At 38.7% G+C, this 25,760-nt stretch overlaps 3 protein-coding genes and 1 pseudogene across 3 annotated transcripts in view; 3 read left to right on the forward strand and 1 right to left on the reverse strand.

Moving 5' to 3' along the window:
- Positions 1-247: 247 nt before the first annotated feature.
- The window catches only part of LOC111344145 (transcription initiation factor TFIID subunit 5), a 37,733-nt gene continuing 12,220 nt past the window's right edge, over positions 248-25,760 (reverse strand). The window contains exons 10-23 of the mRNA XM_088744197.1: positions 22,947-23,047; positions 10,799-10,832; positions 8,497-8,563; positions 7,599-7,718; positions 6,100-6,245; positions 5,734-5,764; positions 5,192-5,298; positions 4,702-4,783; positions 2,824-2,935; positions 2,340-2,453; positions 2,184-2,238; positions 1,393-1,515; positions 1,002-1,086; positions 248-602 (exon numbers count right to left, since the gene is read on the reverse strand). Of these exons, the coding sequence (XP_088600323.1) occupies positions 473-602; positions 1,002-1,086; positions 1,393-1,515; positions 2,184-2,238; positions 2,340-2,453; positions 2,824-2,935; positions 4,702-4,783; positions 5,192-5,298; positions 5,734-5,764; positions 6,100-6,245; positions 7,599-7,718; positions 8,497-8,563; positions 10,799-10,832; positions 22,947-23,047 (1,307 nt within the window). The 3' untranslated portion in view covers positions 248-472. The remainder of the gene's footprint in view (positions 603-1,001; positions 1,087-1,392; positions 1,516-2,183; positions 2,239-2,339; positions 2,454-2,823; positions 2,936-4,701; positions 4,784-5,191; positions 5,299-5,733; positions 5,765-6,099; positions 6,246-7,598; positions 7,719-8,496; positions 8,564-10,798; positions 10,833-22,946; positions 23,048-25,760) is intronic.
- Positions 11,460-13,917, forward strand: LOC111346885 (E3 ubiquitin-protein ligase TRIM71). The gene is given in 3 exon segments (XM_022954145.2): positions 11,460-11,969; positions 11,971-13,216; positions 13,219-13,917. Coding segments are annotated over 3 exon segments (2,244 nt in total). The 5' UTR covers positions 11,460-11,529; the 3' UTR covers positions 13,777-13,917.
- Positions 15,818-17,807, forward strand: LOC148716947 (E3 ubiquitin-protein ligase TRIM71-like; annotated as a pseudogene).
- Positions 19,191-21,715, forward strand: LOC111344144 (E3 ubiquitin-protein ligase TRIM45). The gene has a single exon (XM_022951356.2). It carries the CDS (start codon positions 19,322-19,324, stop codon positions 21,563-21,565), a length of 2,244 nt encoding a protein of 747 aa, XP_022807091.1. The 5' UTR covers positions 19,191-19,321; the 3' UTR covers positions 21,566-21,715.

Genomic DNA, 25,760 nt, shown 5'->3' on the forward strand with positions numbered 1-25,760 from the left:
ATGCAAAACTAGAGCCAATCACGTCTTGGTCAGCCGCGTTTTTCCCGCGCTTCCAAATCAACAAACTTGAGAAACTAATTTATGGGGAGATGAAACAGCTTTAAGGGGGACTTTCTTATCAGATCTCTTTATTTAAGTGTTTTAACTGATTTTAACAACCCCCTAACGCCCTCCGAAAAATGCATCTTTTCATTAGAATGCAGCGTTTTCGAGAGAAAAACGAAGGAAAAATGAATTAAACGACACATTCTTAGAGGGTTTTTAAGTATTTTAATTTACAAAATTCGTGTTTATACAGTATTTACAAGTACAGCATTGCAGTCATGTTGCTGTTTAAAGAGACAGAGGGAGGAATTTTCAGCCGAGTGATGGGGGTGGGGGTGGGGGTGGGGTAATGGGAGGGGGGTTTAATGATAAGTCCTTTTCTAGGATTCAAAATCACCCTTGGGCTCCTCCCCCAAGTTCTCCACTCTCATGATGTGGCTGTGAAAGGTCCTGACGCTAATAACAGATTTCTGAGCGTGAAGTGTAAACAGTGCACTGGAGTCCTCTTGGTTGAGTACGAACCCAATTCAAACGTGTTGCTTTTTGTGGACGCACGGCTGAGACAAAAAAAGAATAAAAAAACAAAATTAAACACATCAATAATTGTAAATATTTACAGGGAGATGGGACGGTATAGAGGTGACGCATCCGCCTCCTACTACACTGGCTCGTTGGGTTCGTTTCCCAACTGGGTTGTACACACCCAGAGGGTTTTTTTCCGGTTCCCTTCATCCACAAAATTCCGCTAAATTCCAACTTGGGCTTGTAACCACACTCAGATTCTTCTGAAAAATCACATACTGGTTTATTTTATCTAATTCAATTTCTTGCATCTTGACTCAGATTTAAGTCGGAGCAGAAAGACCTAACAGGCGCAACAGCGCGAGCGTACATTAACCGAGCTACTAAAAATTAACCATAGACTAAGGGAAAAGGAATAGGGTCGTAACACTTACTTCGGGTCTGTTCCTTCATCGTCATCGTCATCAGGATTACAAATGGAGCGCGCGTTCCACAGTTTTACACAGTTATCCACTCCACCTGGAAGGAAAAATAAAATAAGTGCAAATGCTTTCCTACCGAGAAGCACAGACGAAAACAGCGACGTGCTGTTAACCATAAACTCAAAATTCATGCATGCCTTGCGGGCTTACACTCTCGCATTCACTCATTCACTCACAGCCGATGGCAATACCATGGATAATGTACTTGAAGTGCATTACCCACAATTAATATAAAAACTACAAACTGGATAAGCCCAAAAATTCATTGCTTAACACAGAAATATTACATAACGCTTAGCTGGTTTCATTCTTTGACTGTATTTGAAGCACAAACAAAACAAACCTGAAGCCAGCAGATTCCCATCTCTACTAAACATCAAAGAGTACACAGTGTCTGAGTGTCCTTTTAGCTCGGTCAATAATGTCCCCTCTGCGAGATCCCAAACTAGAATACGCTTATCAACGCCTAAACGATAAATGGAACAAGAGCAAAAAGTTAGTCAATTTGGAAGAGACTTGTGCAAGGCGCAAACTTCCTTGCATCCGTCAAAAGAGATCCTTTGTGGAAGGTGCAACGGAAACAGATAGAGACGACAAAAATAAAAATTAACTGAAATATAATGAAGAAAAAAGAAATCCTTAACGTGTGCTACGATACCCTGGTAATGAAATCGTGATCCAAAAACACAGTGGTCAAACGTCTGCTCATGTGTGAACGTTGAAAAACTAACGAGCGCACTTTCAGGTTTTCAGAACCAAGTTGTCTGACACAAGTTACAAACAACAACACAAGCCTGTTAGGAACGGTGTTTTAAAAGTATATAAAATTTTAGGTAAAGCCAGGAACTCATAAAAAAAAAAGAAAAAAAAAAAAAAAAAAAAAAAGAAAAATGGTACCTCAACAGGATATCCGTCTTAAGTTTCCTTTTCCCAATTTGCTTTTCCTTTTACAGATTCCTATGAAATTTTCAATTTTTTTCGCTTAATTTGCGAGAAACAGTTGTTTCTTGTGATTTCCTTCGAAATTTTGAGCGTGAAATAAGCGAACGGGCGGCGAGAATTGATCCCCTTTTGCATGTCCAATGTTTGACCGCTGTGTTGGTCCCAAAGGGCAGTAAACAAAGGACATCTCACCCGAAGAAGCTAGGTAACGGCCATCCGGTGAAAACGCCAGTGAATAGATCGCTCCCTGAAAGATGACATAAAAAATCATGGCAGTTGCAAAAGTAAGCAAAATGAAATCATCCTGAATAAAAACAAAGACAGCAATACCCAGTCTCCCACACGTACCTTGTGTCCAGTGAAAAACCGCACCGAACTGCCTGTGTTTATATCCCAGAGCCTGACGGTCCGATCACATGACCCTGTTGCGATGTAATTGCAGTTGGGATGAAAGACGACCCTCTAAGGAAGGGAAAAAAAAATACAAAATCACGAAACACGGAGGCCTTAGGATTAAAGAATCTATGTTAGAACAGTTTGGGCCTTTTTCAGCGACGCGCGCCTTTTGCCTCCAAGGTGAGGTAAGCTACAAAATAGTAGTTGGGTAAGAAAGTAAAACAACAAAATATGAATAGAAAAAAAAAAACAGAGAGACGAAAATGAAAATAACCAACTTCATAAAATTCAGGTTCGGTTTATCAAGATACAGAACATGTCACGTATCGAAAAAGGCCTGTTAAACGATTTCCTCGTAGTTCAGTAGTTAAAGCACAAGACAGCTTCCTATACAGAGTTCTAATTTAACTTAATTTATACAACAAAACTGTCATACATTGACGTCCGACACGTGACCAGCGAAGATCCTCAGTGGCTGTGGTTGGTCTGTGCTCCACAGTCGGGCCGTACGGTCATGTGATGCTGATGCAAAGTAATGTCCGCGAGGGCTGGGGTGAGATTCCACAAAATGAAGAGTGCAAACAATTCATAAATTAACTAAGCTTTAAAACATACCCAGAAAGTTACGATTCACTCCAGCACTTGTCTTGTGTTTGAACAATAGGCCATTATACAGTTGTGTGCTTGGTTGCCAAGCCTTTGAATGGGAGTGAGGCTAGGGTTGACCTTGTTATGATGCAAACCCTGCTGCCTTTCAAATGTAAATCACTTTGTTATCATGCTAAGTAGTCACAGGTCTCTATCACAACAAGGTCTCCTTCAGCCTCACTCTGAATCAAAGGCTTGGCAACTAAGTACACAACTGTAAAATGGCTCATTACTGAGAGTACAAGGCAATATAAGGAACCGAAGTCAAGGTCCACAAAAACGGAAAAAAAAACAAAACTCGGCCAATATCCAGCCATCTTGACCTCACGCTTATTCAAATAACGCATATTTCACTCTACCGATCAAATGAATACTTTGAAAACTGCTTAAGGTGGCTCGTACCGGTTTGCATCTTTTTGATGGTTTGTAACTTTGAAAGAATACAACAGAAAGACTGACCAAGGCCAGTTGAACACTTATACGGAGTTGAATTATATTAATCATTGGTTATCCAAAAATAGGTGTCATTTCGTCACGAGCAGTTTCCATGGCAACGCTTTCATAGGTTTATTCAGACGCATTTTTTAGCTTAAATAATTATAAAACTAACCCAGTGACCCCGTGATTTTTTTCAGTGATTGCTTTTGGCACTTGAAAAGGAAAATGCACAAAGATTTTTAAAAAATTCTACGGAGCGGAATTTCAGAAAATCTAGAAAAACGGCAATTTTCACACATTGCAAATTTCCTTCCGTAGAATTTTCTATTTTTTTTTCTGATGATTCTTTTCGACGTTATTATCTTATTGGAACAATAAAAGGAAGGGGTCAGCGGACTTGTTTTCATACAATAGCTTTCGTGAGTTTAACAATTTCCACGCGCGTTCTCGCGCATCTCAAAATCCGGATTCTATAAGATCCATAAGATCAACATTTGCTCATGATCTTTTATAGCTACCGCTGACTATCGCGTGTGTTCGCGCGAGCACCTACGATCTGATGTTTACAGACGTTTACTGCTAAGAAAATCATTAAACAACTGTCAAAGACAGCCTCCCGGGCTCATCTTAAAAAATCCTACACACGACTTCTGGCTATATTATATTATTTTCCTTGAAGTTTCAAAGTCTTCTTCCACTTCAGGCAGATTATCCTTCACTTGAGTTCTTCTTTTTTCGCCGTCGCAAGATTTCATATCGGTTGAATATTTCTTTTAGATGTGAAGTGAAGCAGCCTTTACTTCCCCGAAAATCGTCTTCTTTATCTTCGTTTCTATCTCCTGTATTCACAGTGGCCGCTCAACACATCAAATACGCGCTCTTAGGTACACTTCTCACAAAAGTAGAAAAAAATCCTCGCGCCGCCATCTCTGTTTGAAATTTTCCTATTTTAATCTCGCGCTTCTTTCGCGCGTTTCTCTCGCGCGTGACGCAAGAGTTATCTGTTCCCCGCGCGAGGAAACTAGTACGAACCACCTTAATTCCTCAAAAAAGGATACTTTGCAAATTTGTAAAATGGCAAAGCCCCGGGTCCAGGTAGGGGTGGGGAGGGTGGGGGGAGGGAGAGGGAGAATGCGTCGATATACTAGAATTATATTCTAGTAAATAAGAGAATTCGTGTTCTGGAAAAAAAGAGTAAAGCATTAATTAAGCAAAAACTAGTCCCTACCAGAACTCCACGTCCCACACTGGGTAGTTATGTCCCTTGAACGAAACTAAAGAACTGAAAGTGTAGAGACTCCACAGGCGGACTTAATGGGAAAAAACAGCACAGTTAGTACAAGTTACTTTTAAAACCAAAATAAGAACGTTAATAGTGAGGACTAGATTATTTTCACTAAAAAATAAAAGGTAACCATACATATGGAAACATCCATGAAAAAAAAAAAAAAAAAAAAAAAAAGTTGAACCACAGTTTTCAAACTTGACTTCTTGTAGCAATCATCCGGGCGGTTCAAAAGATAATGTCCTAATGCTTCTTAAAAGCCCCTTGGGGCTGCTTATTCAAAGTACGTTAGCACTACTCTGTGATTGGTGTTTAATCTCGGTTTTGTCTTTTGTTCTATAAACACATTTTCTAGGGCTCGAAGCAGTTAACAAAATAAAAGAAATTTACCAAAGTGCATTAGTCATCCACGGAGACAAAAAACTGAAGGTACCTGTTCTGTCAGCAGAAGAGGAGACAAGAAACGAGTTGTCGTTGTTAAAACTCGTCGAGAACACGGGGCCAGAATGACCAATCAACTTCCTCGACTCTACAGCAGTTCTAGAGTTAAGAACAAAGGAAACTTCTCTATGGCTTCTGTACAATTCAAGAAAATTAGATAAAATAATCTATAAACACCCTCTAGTCGATAAGTTTTCCATTCTCGACATCTTTTTGAAAGATTATGAGTAGAAATTTATGGGGAGGAATTGTTTGCTAAACATTTAGAAAGAAAAAGGGTTAAAACACACGTCTAACAACTTGTTTTCCATCATCATCCCGAGTACATAGAGTACCAAGATCTTTTTCAGTTATCATTTCGATTGAAGACGGAAGTTCCGATGTTGTGCGTTTGTTAATGCAATCAATTGCAATTGCAATTGCCTGGCACCCAGGTATCCCTCCTTTAAGAGAGCGGTGCCAAAAGGTAGTATTCAAATCGAGAGGAAAAGCATAAAAACAGACCAAATCATAACATGCAAATAAAAAACCAACCTGTGATCCATTATTCTTTCAAGTACGTCCTCTGTTGAACAGATAAATATGTCAATCAGGATTTTATTTCGATCAAAATCTTTCGAATATAGTCCATAAACGAACACGATTGGTATCACTTGAAACTACGAGGTAATACCCCGAGTTTTCCCTCAAAGTTTACTACGAATCCCCATTTCCTTCTCCTGGCTTGAACCAGTTCACTCTCGCCTTGTTTTTACTATACTCAAAACGTACTCTAACGAATGCATATGGGATATCTCAATAAAATTAAAGGTTCGCCTCCACTCATGACAAATCCAAATACTAATATCAAGCAGTTGATCACGTGACAACGCGTCATCTCTTGTTATCCATATTCCTAACCTGCTTCCTTATCAATTTGAGCAAGTTCCGATGGCGATTTGAGCATGCGCAGTTTCTTGGGAGTGAGGCTCCATACACGAACACTGCTATCTTCAAATCCACCGGACAGCAGGCTCGAGTCGTTCGATATACTAACCGAGTTTAAACTGCAAAATTAAATAGAAAACAAGAAATAGATTCCAAGTCAGTTGAAGCAATCAAACGTCAAATTCGTTTCCAAAAAAAAAAAAAAAAAAGGAAAAGAAAAGAAAACCGACCCCAGGTGGGATTACAGTGGAACTTATCTTCTGAGGCACCTTTTATATATTAGTTACCATTATTGACGGGACGCCCTCAATAAGAGGTCACTATTTCTAGTTCCGAGGGTGTCACCTCAATGTAGGTTCCACGACAAAAACTTAACATCTGATACCATCATGTAAGTGGCGCCTCCCGGTTAGCTCAATGGATAGAGCGCTGGACTGTTGTGCGGGAGGTCGAGGGTTCGAGCCCCGGCCGGACCAACACTCAGGGTCTTAAAATAATTGAGAAGAATTTGCTGCCTTTCTATAACATCAAGAAATGGTTAGATATTCTAGTCTTCTCGGATATGGACGAATAAATGGAGGTCCCGTCTCCTGCAGGGTTGGGGTAGGAGACGTTAATTTCCCACACACGAGATTACTGTGTGATGGATGTCCTCCCCTGGGGTGGGATGGGTGGGAGGGTGGACTAGCACGAATGGTTCCTATGTTCCTTTCTAGTCCTTCCCCACTGCAAAACTTAATGCAGTGAAAATGGACTAAATTAAACTAAATTAAATTAAATTAAATTAAAATCTATTTACAGGACACTATTTCTTGTCTCCAGGGTGTCCCCTGTAGGAAAGTTCCACTGTATTTACAAAAAAGGAACCTAGTGGATAAATCAATGGATGCATTTCTACATTTATCATTGTTGTAAGGATTCTTTTAACGAATGACTTTTACTTGCTATCATGAGCTTCCTGTACCTTAAGCGGATTTGAGGCAAATAAAAGAACAATACCAATCAAACAAATCAGAAAAAAAAACTAGTACCAAACAACACAACACATTATTTTACATACTGAAAAAGTTCTCGTCCCTAATAAACTCGTTCTCGTTCCTAATAAACATGCGTTTTTAATAAGGAATTTAAAAGATCTTCTCGTATTTTTTAAATGAAACCCTCATCAAGGGGGTAATCTGTCCCTTCGACAGGGGTGTCACCTCTGACAGATGCAAATGTTCTACAGAGGCACCTCTGTTCAGCGGGGCAACCACAGAGTTAGAATAAGTGTCCCCTAAATACAGCTATTACTTTGGGTCCTCAATTAAGGGGGCACCACAACAACATGAAGTGTCCCCCGTATAAAATTGTAACAGACAAGAACTTTTTGTTTCTTTTATTCGGACAACACTTGGAACTCGCTCAATCCTGTAAAGGGAGGTTCCACTGTTATAAGTGAAGATGTATTTGTCCTCATCTCCCGTTCTTACCTTGAGTGAGCATTAAGTACACTGTAGAAGCAGATGGAAGGAAGAGCATCAGGTCCTAGTTTAACTCTTTTGGCCGCTTCCCTCATCAGAACTATCTTCACTACCTTATCACTGTCTTTCCTGATAAATTAGACGGCAAATGGGTAGAATTAAAAAGGCCGCCAAACGTTTTCTTTGGGGTACGAGGCGCAAAAAACGATAAAATAATACAGGATATGCTGAAAATTGGCACTTTCGCAGCTTCATTCGGACAGTCACAAAAACTAACCCCTAAATATTGTGACATTCCCACAAAAAAATTCGGTCAAAATTTACGGCCGATGGGTAGAAAGAGCCGAAAACAATTTGGGAAGAAAGAAGACCATAAACAGCATGCTTAGTAGGCAAAAACATTTTCGCTTCGTCATAGCGTCGCTTTATGGCCCAAACGAAAACTCAATTACATAAAAATTTAAATTTAGTGTCTGGTAGTTTACATATAACAAGACATTTAGGCCATTTCCAAATTACGTTTGGCCCCTTTATCAAAACGAGGCCTAGCGCTCAACCATACCTATGGAAATGAGTTTAACTTGCATGTGAATGAAAACTTATTACCATACGAAAGAAAGAGCACCAGGACTTGCTTTGAAAAAGAGGCTAAAGGCAATTCGGAAATGGGCTATTGAGAGAGGGAGGGGAGGAGAGGGAGAGGGCTTAACGCATACAGTAGTGGCACAGAAAAAAGGAACTAGATACATATTTACAGTCGTTTCTTTCCTCATGCTTTTCTTGTTGAGAAAACGGCTTAGGCCAACGCCTAATTTACCAAAGAAAAAGATGGCAAATCATTTCTTTCTTGCAATGACGAAATCGAGGTATCTGATGAACTCTAGTCTAAAACGCGGAAATGACCTACATGTCAGGGAAGGGAATCTGGCGGTTCAATGGCGGAGCATTTGGATTGTGTTCCTGCTTCTTCTTGCCTAAAAATAAGAACACAATTAGCTTTCTTAAGGCGCTCACTCTCACAAAGGCTGGGATGGACAAAAACAGCTTTCAGTTTCCAGTAGCCTGCAGTGCCGGCGTATTTTGGGCGCACGAGTGCACATTTTCGTATAAGGCCGCCATCTTAGATTTGGTAACAGTGGAGGATTGGGGCGAGGAAATATTTGCCGAGGGAGTAGGTGTTAAGTGGAAAAAATGGGCAACGGGGGAGAGGGAGGGGAAGGAAAAAATATTTTTTCCCTTAACACCTACTCCCTCGACAAATATTTCCTCGCCCCAATCCTCCACTGTTACCAAATCTAAGATGGCGGCCTAATGCGAAAATGTGCAATCGTGCAATCGTGCGCCCAAAATACGCCGGCACTGCAGGCTAAGTTTCCAGCATCTCTCACCTTTTACCTCCGGAGAGCGAGAAAAAGAGAGGCCTGGGAACAAGGTTGCATAGACCCTTGCACACATCACTCAACTAACAGGAAAGCTACGTCACTCACCAGGCGGTGTGCGCACTCTGATTGCGTTGCATCATGGTCGTAAAACAAAAATTGAGTCATTTGCATCTTGACGCGTTGGAGCGAACATCTCCGATGGCAGGGAGATATGGCAGGGAGATATGGCAGGGAGATATGGCAGGGAGATATGGCAGGGAGATATGGCAGGGAGATAAGGCGTGAATATACGTGGATTGTAATGGGGAATCACTGTCTGTTACCATTCCTTCGAAAATTAAAAAGTTTGACGGGCCTGCGCGACTCCTGTCATTCCTCCGTGACGAATTCGTTCTTAGGAGGCAACTGACGTTATTTAGAAAGATTCGAAACTGCAATCTGCCTAAGAATCTCGACACAAATGGCAACAGTTACACTCACAACCGATGGCGGGATGAATAATTTCAAAGTCAGTAATTATATTGCTAGACGCGAGTTATTCAACTGTAAATTGATCCTTGACATGCAAACGCATACTAGAGAGACAGACCTTGTAATAGACGAACTTTTTCCACCGAGCGTAAAATACAGGATTTGTAAAAGGATAACCCCCACGCCTCCTGAGAACGAAATTGTCGCGCTCCACGTTTAGCAAAGACATACAGAGTTTCAAAATACCCTTCGAGAATAGAGGACACCTATATGAGGGTTTTGAGAAACGTATCTCTGGAGTTATTACTTTAGCAGAGAAGTATACTCTGAAAAAAAGAAAATAGCGCGCGCACAGAAGAAAATATTGCCTTTTGTAACACAATCTCATCCGGCTTTGCCAAACCTCAAGAACATACAGATGAAGGATTTTGACACCTCAACACTGACCCTTATTATCACATCGCAAAGGAAAGTCATCTTAAGATATCCTAATAAGAGGTAAAATTTGAGGGTAGAAGATTAAAAAGCGCTAGCAAATGGTAGGAGACGCACAGGCCTCTCAACATCTTTCAACAGTCGACTGCCTTTTGTTTTCCGGCTTTCCGGCGTGCCGCCTCACGCAAGGTAGAGGTTTTCATGGATCAAGTGACTCTTTTCATTGCTCTAATTAAACTGTCCTTCATTCAATGATCAAGATAGAAGATTTACCACACAAAACTCGCGATTATTTGATTTTCTTTCACTTAGGAAAGCAGACTTAAAACGCGTTTGATGAATGCCCTTGCAGTAGTAACGCAATGTAACGCAACACACTTAACACAACAAAGGGCCTTTTCGCTCCAAAAAAAGGGTCTCAAACACTGTCACCTAAAATGCTTAAAACATTTGTACCGTTGGAGCGCGTTTAAGCACGTTTGATCAGAGCTGTTGAAGAAGGATCAAAGTGGCCATACAAATCTTTGAAAGGCTTCAAACCACGACGTACAACGAATTTGACCTGCTCGAATAGCGGTCTCAAATTACATGCTAAAATACAGTGCATGCGTTTGTCTTTGAGAACGATATAATACGTGACAAATACGCACGAAAAATATTTCTACACGTTCAGAATATATCAAATTATATTTACCTATAGTGAAAGGAAAAAGAAAAGGCCTAACATTTACGGAATATTCAGTCAAACTCTACCCATTTCTACTGCTTTTACCGCCATATTGAAAATAACGCTACCACAATGCAATGAAATCAGAGTGCGCACACCGCCTGGTTACTCACTGTAGATGTGAATGCAGTTTTAGCGATCTCAAAATAAACAAACAGGAAAAAAAGACAGAGATTTCTCTCGTTCAGCTTTACCTGGACCATTGGAATCTTTCTTCACTTTCTTTTTCTACAAACGTAAAAGAGAACCAAAAATTTAAGCGTGTGCGGCGAAAAGGGAGAATAACAAAAAGCAACCTTTACAATATGTTGTAAGTTAAACTACTAGAGAAATCATTACAGACCCGCAGACTACAATGCAAAACGAAGGAAGGAAGGAAGGAAGGAAGGAAGGTGGGTAGAAATGTAGGGTGAGCAAGCAAGCAAATTTCCTTTAAGTCGGTCGCTGGACCGAAGAAGCTGAAAAAGAGAAGTGACTTGTCGTTCAACTCACCAGTCACGCTAGAGTGGAAGCAACGATTTATAAACTAAAAGCGACTATTTATGAAGTAATTTAGTTTTCTCAGACGACAAAAGGCAAAAAAAAAAGAAGCAAAGAAAATTCATAGTCTCACTTATACTCGTCACGTCGGAGTGAAAACAATATTAGTTAACTGCAAGAAAAGATTAGTGGCAGCTGTATTAATTTGCCAAATGCCTGAGGATTACACTTTTGGGAATCAGTATTCACGACAAAGTATTCTGTGACATGCTTTCGAGACAAGGATCCCCGATTGGCTGATGCAATGAGAGGATAATCTCAACAAATACTTCATTCCAAGAATAGCTTTAAAATAACAAAAGCGACAAGACTTCATTGTTTCGAGTCAAATTCCGGAAATTCAAGTTTCTGTTCTCGCCCCTTACTCAGAGAAGACAGGCAAACTATGGATATCAAAACGTTGCTTCACAATCTTCGCGAAGAGGTCTCTTGTCCAGTGTGTACTAGCATATACACGGATCCAAAACAGCTCCCATGTCTTCACAGTTTCTGTCTGCAATGCTTGAAACAGTGGCACAGAACAAGCCATGGCCGAGACACGATAAGATGTCCGAAATGCCAAGTTGTTAGCAGGGTGCCCGATAATGGCGATCTGAAAGACCTTCCCACCAGTTTTTATCTGAACGGCTTGATTGATGTGCTGGCCATTAAAGAATGCAAAACCAGCCAAGTTGGATGTGGAAATTGTCAAAAGAAAAACTCCAGGTGTTGTTACTGTTTTCATTGTTGCATGTTTTGGTGTGATGAGTGCCTCATTGGACATAACATCATTCAAGGCAATAAAGATCACCGTGTCTTGGCGCTCAAAGAATTTCAAGAAAAGGACTGAGGATGTAATAAAACGACCCTTGTACTGCTCGAAACAACGGCACGAAAAAGAAGAACTTAAATACTTTTGCAAGAACTGCGAAACGGCAACTTGCCAAAGCTGTGTTTTGATAGATCATGCGGGTCACGCCATTACGCACCTAGAGGAAGAAGCGGAAAAACAAAAGTTGGAAATGAAATCCTTGATTAAAACACAGAGGCGCGATTTACAAGAAGAGATTAACACTATGGGTCGACTGAATGAAGACTGCGCTAAATTGATACAACAAAGCAAAGACATAAAGAGAGAAGTGCAGACGTTTGTGGACAATTTGATTGCAACTATTGAAGCGAAGAAACAAAATATCTTTACAGCGGTGAACGATGAAACGAAGAGATTTCTCGAGACTCTAACAACGCAAAAGACGGAGATCGAGGGTGGAATAAAGATCATCGAATCAACGCTGGAAAAGGCTGATACAATTCTAAAACGAAACACTCACGCCGAAGTCGTTCAGGAGAGGAAATCATTGGAGAAAATTTTTCAGGGAGCTGATCAGAGCCAGCCAAAAAACTGTTTGCCAGAAAGGCTTCCTGTTTTTGTTTTCGTGGAAAACCCACAGACGGTTAACACAATAAACGCCGAAGAAATTGGAACTTTGCAAATGGAAAGCCGAACAAAAGCAAGTCAATCAATCGCTGACGGCAAAGGACTTAAAGAGTCAATTGCTTTCCATGAAGCGCAGTTTACTTTGACTACAAGTAACTTTGAAGGAAAAGAGTGTTACAATAAACGTGACAATGTAACAGTGGAGATTAGAGATGAACAAGGACGAGACTGCGCCACGGACTTGCGAATAACTGACAATAAGGATGGACTCTATCAGATCAGCTATTCTGCCAGAAATGAAGGAAGATGTGAAGTGACGGTAAAGGTAAACGGGGAACATGTTCGGGGAAGTCAATTTTTTGTCCTCGTAAAACCATTTCAGTTTAGACCTGTTTTATCATTTGGAGAAGCGGGTTCCACTCTTGGAAAGTTTGATTGGCCTTGGGGGGTGACGGTGAATGCTAGAAATGAGATCGCTGTAACTGATTAAAACAACCACAGAGTTCAAATTTTTAGTAGTGAAGGAAAGTATTTAAGATCATTTGGTAAGGTTGGTGATAAAGCGGGAGAATTTAATAAACCGCGCGGAATAACATTTCATAGCAATGGGAAAATTTTCGTAGCAGACAGTTTTAATCATAGAATTCAAATTTTTGAGAGGCAAAGAATGAGCCCGTGGGAAGCTTTGGCAGTAAAGGAAACCATGATAATCAGCTTAAAACCCCCATGGGATTATCTGTAGACAGTGATGGGAACATCATTGTTGCTGATAGAGGTAACAACTTAATCAAGATATTCTCTTCTGATGGCAAGTTTTTAAGAAAGATAGGTGAACAAGGCTCTTTCATTTTCCCCGTACACTGCATTCAGTATGATAGATATCTCATAGTGTCAGACAGAGAAGAACATTGTATAAAAGTTTTTGACACGAATGGAAACTTTCTGTACAAGTTTGGAAAGGAGGGTGTAAGGAACGGGGAGTTAAATTATCCCACATGTTTGTCAGTGAACAAGTCAGGACACATTATGGTCTGTGACTCATATAATGGTAGAATACAAGTCTTTGAACTGAATGGGAAGTTTGTAGGTAAGTTTGGAACAGTAGGTAAAAAAAATGTAGGAGAATTCATGAATCCAAATGCACTTGCTTCTCTCAGTACTGGGCGATTTGTTGTTGTTGATAGTGTCAATCGTCGTATTCAAATAACTGAGTAGTCTTCGATCGCCTTACTGAACTGTTTTGCTTATTTTGAGCAGAGTTATTAATTCATCCAGTTATTATTACTCACTTTCTACATAAATTGAGTTCTATAAAAAAAATTAATAGAAACAAAGTAATTAGGAAGAAATGAAAATACCTGTGAAGCATCCCGATATAAGCGTATTGCTACTGAGAATGTCATGTTTACAGAACTTTTACAATATATTTGGTTAGCATTATTTTAACAAACAGAAAGATCTGGTTAATCATCATGATTAAGTACCTGTACAATAACAGCAACATAAATTTACATTCACTTTTGATGTTGAACAGAATTATCTTCATTGTTAAGTAGGATACAGGTTTGAAATTCTGTGGGGAAAGTTGCGTCTAAATATCTATGTAGATAAACTAAAAAAAAATTCATATAAGTCGTGTAAAGCTTCTTTGAAAAAACTTCTCAGCATTTTCTAAGTTGTGTACTTTGCAAAAGCTTTACGATCTTGGAAATAACAAGGGTACAAAAGATTTATTTCTATAATAAGTAATAAGGGTGCAGAGCACTTTGAAAGAGTTTCGAGTGTTGGCTGAATCAAGGAAACATGCTTCAGCGGAACACACGAAATTTAACACCACAGCGTGCGCTATTGAATTATAGATGCACGTAGGAAGTTACTAAGCCCGAAAGAGGCATAAGATTCGCGCGAGGCGATAGCCGAGAGCGACTCTTACGTGAACACAAAAAATAAGCGCGAAGACTAGTCTTCACCTCCCGTCAGCAGTGTACACCCATGGGCAAATGGTAGACACTTGATAGACCAGTGGCTGTACAGGCATGAGAAATGCAGACAAGTCATTCGTGATTTTTGTATTTTCTTAGTTCAGAGAACGTGACGGTCGGTGGCTTGAGACTTTTTTCAGCTCAACATAAAACCAAGTCAGCAAACATAATCTGTAAATCTCTGCTGAAAAATTGCTTTGATCTTAACATAAGATTAGTTTTTCCTTTTGTAATTATAATTTTAGTAAGTTCTATTCTGAATTGTAAGCATACTCCTAAGAATTTACAATATCAGCAAATGTTTAAAAAACTGTAATCAAGTGTGCCGCCGTTGGAGAACTGAGTACAAGACTATTTTTCCCTTTCAAGTGTGGTTATTAGAGCTAATTAGTTGTGTCGTAAAGAAGTAGTTCTACACAAGTAAATGAGTTTAATCAATGAATATTAATTACATATGTCAATTATTTCATATCAAATGAGAAAACAAAGAGTGTGACAAGGACATTTGATCTTTTGAGTTTATAATCACCATCATCTTCAATGTGTCATCCTCATCATCATTATTATTATTGTAATCATTCAATTTTAGACCCAAGTATTTTATGCGTAATTCTACCAAAACTCTAGTTTCACAACAAGGGAAATAACGAAACTTTATTCAATTGACCTCTTGGAGGCAAAAGGTCAAATCACATTTTTCATGTTTCACCTCTGTAATTTCATTGAATGTCAATAATTTCTTCTGCACCTGTCTCTTAGATCAGCCGCAGAAAGAAAAAAAATTATCCATCAATAAATCAGCGAGAACGTGCTAATACTTGGTTGTTTTTTCACTGAAAATCAAAACTAACACACCATTGACTGAAAACCATCGCCCGTCGAGCGAACAAATGTATTACAAAAGGAAAACAGTACTGAGGCGAGGAGGAGCGCGTTCACACCACATTCTTTTTGTATTCGTATTATTAGTATTACAATTACCTTTTCATTGTCAAATGGATATTGTTATCATCCTAATTTAAATATTTCTTTTTTTTTCATTTTCATTTTTTCCCAGAGCGCTCGACCGACGAAGCAAAAAAAGAATTCGAAGTTGCTCTAAGTCTAATCTTCTAGTCACGCCAAGGTTAAAGCAATTTTAATAAACTACAAGCACAGCTAAGCAGAGGCTGTTTTTAATCAGCCATGTGCCTTAAGGGTTACACTCTGAAGAATCACCATCCACGACAAAACATTCCCTGACACGTTTACAAGACAACGATCCCCCGATTGGTTAACGCAATTGAAAAGATTATGATAACAAAGAACAAGTCTCACGAGTAGCTAAAAGGGAAGTCACCTGGCTTCATTTTTTCGATTAGCATTCTGAGATTTTCTAGTTTTCGACCTCTCTGCTCAAAAAAGACAGGCGAACTATGGATATCAAAACGTTGCTTCACAATCTTCGCGAAGAAGTTTCTTCAGTGTCCAGTGAGTACTAATATATACACGGATCCAAAACAACTCCCATGTCTTCACAGTTTCTGTCTGCAGTGCTTGAAAACCTGGCACAGAAAAAGCCATGGACGAGACACAATCAGATGCCCAAGATGCCTAGATTTTAGCAGAGTGCCTGAAAGCGGCGATTTTCCAACCAGTTTTTATCTGAACGGCTTGATTGTGTTTTCCACAAAAGAATGTAAAACCAGTCAAGTTGGATGTGGAAATTGTCACAAGAAAAGCTCCAAGAGTTCTTACTGTTTCGGGTGTTGCATGTTTTGGTGTGGAGAGTGCCTCATTGCACATAACATCATTCAAGGCAATAAAGATCACCGTGTTTTAGCGCTCAAAGACTTTCAAGAAAAGGACTACGAGGAAGTGTTGAAACGACCTTTATTCTGCTCGAAACAGCGGCATGAGAAAGAAGAACTTAAATAGTTTTGCAAGAACTGCGAAACGGCAGCTTGCCAAAGCTGTGTTTTGATAAATCATGCGGGTCACAACCTGGCACACCTTGAGGAGGAAGCGGAGAAGCAAAAAATGGAAATGAAATCCCTGATTGAAATACAGAAGCGCAATTTACAAGCAAAGATTAACACAATGGGTCGACTAAATGAAGACTGCGCTAAATTGATGCAACAACACGAAGACATAAAGAGAGAAGTAAAGACGTTTGTGGACAGTTTGATATCAAATCTAGAGACGAAGAAGCAACTTCTTTTTGCATCAGTGGAACACGAAACGAAGAGGTTCCTAGAAACACTAACAACGCAAAAGACGGAGATTGAGTGAAATAAAGATCATCGAGTCATCGCTGAAAAAAGCTGATACAATTCTAAAACGAAGCACGCACGCCGAAGTCGTTCAACTGAAAAAATCATTGAAGAAAATCTTTCAGGGAGCTGATCAAAGCCGGTCGAAGGACAGTTACCCGAAAAGGCTTCCTGTCATTCCTCCGAAAACCCAAAGACGTTAAACACTGTAAACGCTGAGGAACTTGGAACGTTGCGAATGGCACACCAAACGAAAGCGAGTAAGTCAGATGCAGAAGGCAAAGGACTTGAGGAAGGAATTACTAACTGTAAAGGGCAATTTTTTCTAACTACAAGAGACTCCGAGGGAAGACAGTGTTACAATGAACGTGACCATGTGACGGTGGAGATTAAAGATGAACAAGAACGAGAGTGCATGACGGCAATAAAAATAATTGACAATAACGATGGACTCTATCAGATCAGCTATTCTCCCAGAAATGAAGGAAGATGTGAAGTAACAGTAAAGGTAAACGGGGAACATGTGCGGGGCAGTCAATTTATCGTCCTCGTAAAACCATTTCAGCTTAGACCGGTCTTTTTTTTCGGAGAACAGGGTTCGTTTGTTGGAAAGTTTAATCGGCCTTAGGGGGTTGCAGTGAATGATAATGACGAGATTGCTGTAAGTGATCAAGACAACCATAGAGTTCAAATTTTCAGTAGTGAAGGAAAGTTTTTGAGATCATTTGGTAAGAAGGGTAACAAAGAGGGAGAATTGACCATCCTCGGGGAATAGCATTTCATAATAATGGCAATATTTTCGTGGCTGACAGTCTCGTGCTGATACAACAAGTTCAATGTATTTTCTGTGTTCCGCGGAAACGTGCAGCCAAGCCACTGATTATTTTTTTTATTGATTAGTTCAGGGAACATGTGGGTGGCTCTTAACTTTGCAACCAAACACAGAACTTTTCAGCACACTATACCTGTTACTCTCTGCTCAAAAAGAAACCCCTGCTTTGATCTCAACATACAATTAGTCTCTCATTTTCTACTTATAATCAAAATAAATTGTATTTTGATATAACAACTCTTTTTCATAGTTAAATTTTAGAATGTTACAATTTTAAATTTTACATTTTAGTATTACATTTTAGTATTACATTTTATTTATGACTTTCCTGATTTCAAGCGCAAGATTCTACAGTATGACACTTTTTCATAGTTAAATTTTAGAATGTTACAATTTTACATTTTGCATTTTAGTAGTATTTAGAATTATACTTGTAACTCGAAGATACTAGCATTTGTTTAGCTAATCTAAATTCGAGGTTAAATAAAGTATATGTATATATGTATGTACGTATGTATATATGTACGTACGTACGTACGTACGTAGGTATGTATGTATGTATGTATATGTAAGCATTCTTCTACGGATTTTTAAATACGTACAACTGCTTACATTCACAAGATCTGGCAACCATTAAATACTTTTACAATTCAGGTAATGAAGGGTGCCGCCGTTGGAGGCCTGGACACAACACTATGTTTCCATTTAATGTGTGTTTATCAGAATTTAATGTTTGTGTTGTAAAGTAGTAGTTCTGCACAAATAAATTAGTTGCTTTCCAAAATCTGAAGGTATGCAATTATCCAACACACGCGTGTATCAGTAGGAGAGACTGTAACCAGGTTACCAATGGTTTCCACATCGCATTGGCTCAAGACTTTGACCCTTTCGAAGTCAGTGGCTAAGGATTGTTACCGCCTAAAATCGGGTTATTTGATGCCGCGCCTCTTTGACGCGAGAGAATTCAATAGCCGCTTCAAACTATTTGTAAGATAACTGAACTCAAGTTGAAAATGTCACTTCTCTCTACTGATCTACGGAAAAAGTAAAAAATTCAAGATGTACCGAAACCTCCCCTATAATTAATTTTGAGTTGTCACTGACCCCGTTATTCTACTAACTATAAGAACCGCATACACCGATCCTTTGTTCTCCTGTTAACAATGGGCTTTATCCTATGTATATCACAACAAACCTGATATTGGCTTCAAGACTGCTGACCCTTTTTTCAAGCATTGTCCTTGCAAAGACGAAGATACAAAAGGATAAAAACACTACGCAAATTAAGGAGGCGGCTCTCGCCAAGTTCCTTTTACCATAAGTATTATCATTTTTATAAGTTCGTTCGCGCGACCGACGAAGAAGAAAAAAGCAGTTGCTTCAAGTTTAACGGCTCTCTCGTTACGTCAAGGTGAGAGCAATTTCAATTAACTGCAAGTACACGTTAGCAGAAGCTATTTTAAGTTCAAGATATGCCTTAGGGGTTATATTGTTAAAAATCAGCATCCACGACAAAAATATTCCCCAACATGTTTACGAGACAAGGATTCCTGGTTGGCTGATGCAATGAAAAATGAACATTATCAGAACAACTAACCAAATGGACAAACTCACAAGTCTTCATTGTTTCGTGCCGAATTCCAAGAATCTAAGCTACTAATTTCGCTCCCTCCCCAGAAAAAGACAGGCGGTCTATGGATATCAAAACGTTGCTTTACAATCTTCGTGAAGAGGTGTCTTGTCCAGTGTGTGGTACCATTTACACGGACCCAAAACAACTCCCATGTCTTCACAGTTTCTGTCTGCAATGCTTGAAAAACTGGCACAGAACAAGTCATGGCCGAGATACAATCAGATGTCCGAAATGCCAAGTTGTTAGCAGAATACCCGATAGTGGCGATTTAAAAGATCTTCCCACCAGTTTTTATCTAAACGGCTTGATTGATGTGTTGGCCATTAAAGAATGCAAAACCAGTCAAGTTGGATGTGGAAACTGTCACAAGAAAAGCTCCGAGAGTTCTTATTGTTTCCATTGTTGCATGTTTTGGTGTAAAGAGTGCCTCGTTGCACATAACATCATTGAAGCCAATAGAGATCACCGTGTCTTGGCGCTGAAAGACTTTCAAGAAAAGGACTATGGGGATGTATTAAAACGACCCTTGTACTGCTCGAAACAACGGCACGAGAAAGAAGAACTTAAATACTTTTGCAAGAACTGCGAAACGGCAGCTTGCCAAAGCTGTGTTTTGATAGATCATGCGGGTCACGCCATTGCGCACCTAGAGGAAGAAGCGGAAAAACAAAAGTTGGAAATGAAAACCATGATTGAAACACAGAGACGCGATTTACAAGAAAAGATTAACACTATGAATCAACTCAGTGAAGAATGCGCTACATTGATACAACAAAGCGAAGACGTAAAGAGAGAAGTACAGACGTTTGCAGACAATTTGATTGCAGCCATTGAAGCGAAGAAACAAAATATCTTGACAGCAGTGGACGATGAAACGAAAAGATTCCTCGAAACTCTAACAACCCAAACCACGGAGTTAGAGAGCGAAATAAAGATCATCGAGTCATTGCTGGAAAAAGCTGATACAATTCTAAAACGATGTACACACGCTGAAGCCGTTCAAGGGAAGAAATCAATGGAAAAAATTTTTCAGGGAGCTGATCAAAATCAGCTAAAGGACTGTTTCCTAAAGAGTTTCCGTACCTTTGTTTTTAGAGAAAACCTAAAGATATTTGACACAATAAATGCCGAAGAAATTGGAACTTTACAAACGGTAAGCCGAACAAAAGCAATTCAATCAATTGTTAACGGCAAAGGAGTTGAGGAAGCAATGGCTACCCGTGAATCGCAGTTTACTTTGACTACAAGGAACGCTAAAGGAAGACAGTGTTACGATGAACGCGACAATGTAACAGTGGAAATTAGAGATGAAAGAGAACGAGACTACGCCACGGACTTGCGAATAATTAACAAGAAGGATGGACGCTATCAAATCAGCTATTCTCCCAGAAATGTAGGAGGGTGTAAAGTGACAGTAAAGGTAAACGGGGAACATGTTCGGGGCAGTCAATTTATTGTCCCCATAAAACCATTTCAGTTTAGACCTGCCTTATCTTTTGGACGAAGGGGTTCGTCTCTTGAAAAGTTTCGTTGGCCTTGGGGGATTGCAGTGAATGCTGGGGATGAGATTGCTGTAACTGATCAAGAAAAACATGTAGTTCAATTTTTCAATAGTGAAGGAAAGTTTTTAAGATCATTTGGTAAAATGGGCGCCAAAGCGGAGGAATTGAACCATCCTCGGGGAATAGCACTTCATAATAATGGCAATATTTTCGTGGCAGACAGTTATAATCATAGAATCCAAACTTTCAGTGGGGAGGGTAAGTACGTGGGAAGCTTTGGTACTGAAGGAAAACCTAATACTCGGCTTAATAATCCCTTGGGTTTATCTGTTGACAGTGATGGGAACATCATTGTTGCTGATGCAGGTGCCAAACTGGTTAAGATTTTTTCTCCTGATGGTACGTTTCTAATGAAGATAGGTGAACAGGGCTCCTTTACATTTCCTATCCATTGTATTCAGTATGGCAGATATCTCATAGTGTCAGACAAGGGCGACCAATGTATCAAAGTTTTTGACAGGAATGGAAACTTTCAGTACAAGTTTGGAAAGCAGGGTGAAGGGGACGGAGAGTTTAATAGTCCAAGAAGTTTGTCAGTGAACAAGTCAGGACAACTTATGGTTTGTGACGAATGTAATCATAGAATACAAGTCTTTGAACTGAATGGAAAGTTTGTTGGTAAATTTGGAACACAAGGTGGTCATTTGGGAGAATTCAATGATCCACATGCACTAGCTATTCTCAGTACAGGACAATGTGCTGTAATTGATAAAGGTAACCATCGTATTCAGATATTTGAGTAGTCTAAGTTTGGTATATCATTTGACTTATTTTGGCCAGGGTTAAATTTAATTGGTTAATGTAAGTTTCACATAAATTAATCAAACAGAAATAAAGGGTAAATAATAGGAAATGGTAGAGACATTCTTTACTGTGAAATGGCAAGACTGAAAAATAATCAAATCCAGTATCTATGTATTAAGTATTTGAACTATTCCGATATAAACGTATTACTACTAAGAATGTAGACTATGGTACTACGATTTTTGTAAGCAGTATGTAATTAAGGTGAAGAGCTTTTTCGAATAAGAGCTTTAAGTGCTGGCTGAATCAAACCAATGTATGTTTCAGTCAAACACAGAAAATACATTGAAAATGAAAGACCAGTGGCTGTATTAACATAGGAAGGTCATTGGTTTTTTTGTATATGATTAGTTCAAAGATCATGTAGGTGGCTTTCCATTTTTTCAGCCAAATACAAAACCTTGTCAACAAACATCTGTAACCATCAGCTGAAAATAGCTTTTATCTTAAGTAATGATTAACCTGGCATTTCAAAATAAAAATTCTTATCATTACTTTGTACTATGAGAAGTATATGATTAGTTCAGAGAAAATTTGGGTGGCTTATGAATTTTCGGCCAAAAACAGAACCTTGTCAACAAACATTATCTGTAACCATCAGCTGAAAAATAGCTTTTATCTTCATCAATGATTAGCCTGCCATTGTTATTAATATTTTGTACTTTGAAATGTAGATACAATGCTTAGAATTGAAAATATATGTAAGAGTTTACACACTCACACAATGCTTACAGTCATATATGTAACTGGAATGAGGGGCTTTGTAATTGGAGTCCTGGGCATAACATTATGTTTCCAGAACTGTGTATTCATTTCAATTCATATAGTTTTGTTGTAAATAAGAAGTTCTGCACAAGCAAATTACATAGTTGCACTCAGATATAAAAATTGAACTAACTTTGTATAACATCAGATCATCAGAAAAATAAAGTATGTGTCTGCACTGTTTGGCCTTTTGTATTTCTTCAAGATTTCATCATCATTATTAACGGTATCAATTTATCATTATCATCTGTTTCAATCTCATGAGTTATCAAGACAAAATTTCTCTTTACTAACAATGCCAAGCAGACAAATAAGGAGAAAAAAAAATCAATCAGAGGATAACTGGTTGATCCAAAACCAAATTCTCCAAACTAAAATCATATGAATTGTTTGGAAGATACTGAGACAGATCTTGTGAATGAAAAGGTTAAGAAGCATGACAGAGGCAACTTTCATTCCTGGGTAAGGTTAAAATTTATTTCAAAAAACATAGTATAGCAAAACTACCTCCCTCACTGAATCAATTACCACTCCATAATTTCACAATTTACTTACTTTCGGTTTGTCTTTATCTTCTTCCTCCTCATTTTCCTCTTCAATAACAACTCCAAGATCAGGCTCTGGAGGAATTCCATAATACACCTTACTCTTGTTGGCTACAGTGAGACAAAAAAATATTTTCACAATAAGTTTCATGAACACACAGTTTCCACTTCAGAGGATAGCTTGCTCAATTATAAACAGTTTACACTTCAGAGGATGACTGGCTCATCTTCACTTTAAGCTGAGCTTGAAACTACACTTTATACTTCCTCTTGTCTCCAGTCCAGTCCCTGAACTCTCCATTACACACCTCATATAAGTAAAGCGCATGGTCTGATTGGTCAATTTAGCGTCCCCCATTTGCCTATGGGTGTACGCTGCTGATGTGAGCAAATGCAAAGACTATTTTCCCGTGCACGCTTGTTTTTTCTGGTCACATAAGATTTGTTAAATAAAAGGTAACTCTTTACCTACAATGTATCAATGTTATGTTATAAAACAAGTGGTAAACACCACAGCATACACTATTGAGTTATGGATGCACTTGGGAGGTTTGCTAAGCACTCAAGAAGCTAGAGTTGCTCTCGGCTATCGCCTTACACAACTCTTACGCTTCTTTCGTGCTTAGCAACCTCCTGCGTGCATCCATACCTCAATAGTGTATGCTGTGGTGTTTACCATTTGTTAATTGGATCCCTAGGTTCAGCCTATGTGTAAAGTAGGGACAGGAGAGTTGAAATGGGAGGGGGGGAGGGGGGGGGAGTTAGTCCACAGAGCATGTACATGAACTTGAACTTTGAACTTTATTTATTTCACACTATTAATAGAAGTTAATATACATTGAAAAGTAAGAGAAAGAGGAAAGAATAATAGTAATATTTGGCTGTAAAGATAAGTTTGAGAGGTGCACGGTGTCCAAAGTAGCAGAGGCTTTCTAGTTGGACACTGTAATGGTCATATAAATAGATAGCAGCCTATAATAAAAGTATATCAGTAGTAAAGTAAATAAACTGATTAGGTTTTGTTGAACAAAAGTTGAAGTTTTTTCATTACATTTTTCCTTAAGAGTAGATCAGCAGCAAAGTAAAATAATCAGGTTTGGTTGAGTAAAAGTTGATGTTTCCATTCTCTTTTGAAATTATTGTAAGGCATATATTTAAGATAAGTGGGTACAGTTTCCCATATCTTTGAAGCAGAGAATATAAAAGATGATTTTCCCATGTTGGTGGATACTCTTTGTCTAAAAAAGTTATTATTATTAGAAAATCTTCTATTATAATTATGTTTTTCAGATGCTGGGGTCAGGATATCAAGGAAGATATCTGGAATGCTATCACTTTTAATATTAATCTTATACGTAAGACAGCATATTCTGAATTTATAAATAGCTTCCAACTTTAGAATTCCTAATAGTTTATAATAGGAATTGGCATTCTCTCTAGCATTTGCAAAGAAGATGCTATGAAGACATTTGTTCTGCTTAATACAGAGGCACTTTAAGTTTACTTAGTATTGGTGGCACAGCCCCGGGTAGTTATACCATAACTTAAATAGGGATATATCAAAGCATAGTATAATTGCTTTAACATATTAAATTCGACATAATGTCTCAATATAGTAACAATTCCAATGTTTCTTGCTATTTTATTGTTTATATGTTGTATTTGCAGTTGCCAATTTAGGTGCTTATCGATATAGACTCCCAGGTATTTTATACAATTCTTTGATTCAATGTTTTCAATATTTATCGCGGGGTGGTATCTAGACGATGAAATTAACATGTAATTAGTTTTGGCAAAATTAATAGACAACTTATTTAGGGCACAGTATTTATAAATTTGTTTTAGTTCATGATTCATAACAGATTTTAGATGATGTGGGTTGTCACTAGTAAAAAACAAGTTAGTATCATCAGCAAAGATACTCACTGAGAGTTTATCAGTGCAATTAAATTTTGGTAAATCATTAACATAGAGTAGAAATAAGAGTGGACCTAGAGTTGAGCCTTGAGGTATGCCACATGTTATATTTTCATTGGCAGATCTAGTGGAATCAATGTTTGACATAATGGTTATGATTTTGAAAATAACTCTCAAACCATTTATGTGAGACTCCTCCAACGCCATATAAAGAGAGCTTAGACAGTAGAATGCTGTGATTCACTGTGTCAAAGGCCTTTGACAAATCAAGAAATAGACCACATGTGATTTGTTTTCTATCGATTACTAGCTTTTAATTGTCTGTAATTTCAAGAATAGCCTGTTCAGTGGAGTATCCTTTCCTGAATCCAAATTGATATTTATACTGGATTTGATGTTTTTCTATGAAGGAATATAGTTGATTGTAGACTAGTCATTCATGTATTTTAGGGAAGGTACGTTTTTTATTGGGGGGGGTGGGCTGGGGCTTTGGAGGGGTGGGTCATAAGTAAATATTTTACAAACTGGGGAGGGTCAAACCTGTTTGGTACGCAGCCGGGGGAGGGGCATAGTTTTTTTTTTCGGCAAGGAAAAAACTACTCCATGTTGGTTAGTTGACTTTTAATTATTTGTTACCAAACATGCGAAGTGTACAGAAACCTAAAACTTACATATACAAGCAAAGCTACCAGTCTAAATCAATCTATATCATTTTAAACAGATGTCGAAATATTATGTCAAAAAACTATCTTGTCCCAACTAACGTAATTGTCTCTCTCTAACCGTGCCCGCTTTCGTCCATATTTTGACGTCAGTAATGTTTCCGCGCGGGGCTCTGGTATAAAATTAGTGTCCAGTGACGATTTGTTGCTTGAGCTACTCGGGCTTGAACTGACAACTCAATCTA

The sequence above is a fragment of the Stylophora pistillata genome, chromosome 14 (assembly GCF_964205215.1).
Source record: "Stylophora pistillata chromosome 14, jaStyPist1.2, whole genome shotgun sequence".
Lineage (NCBI taxonomy): Eukaryota > Metazoa > Cnidaria > Anthozoa > Scleractinia > Pocilloporidae > Stylophora > Stylophora pistillata.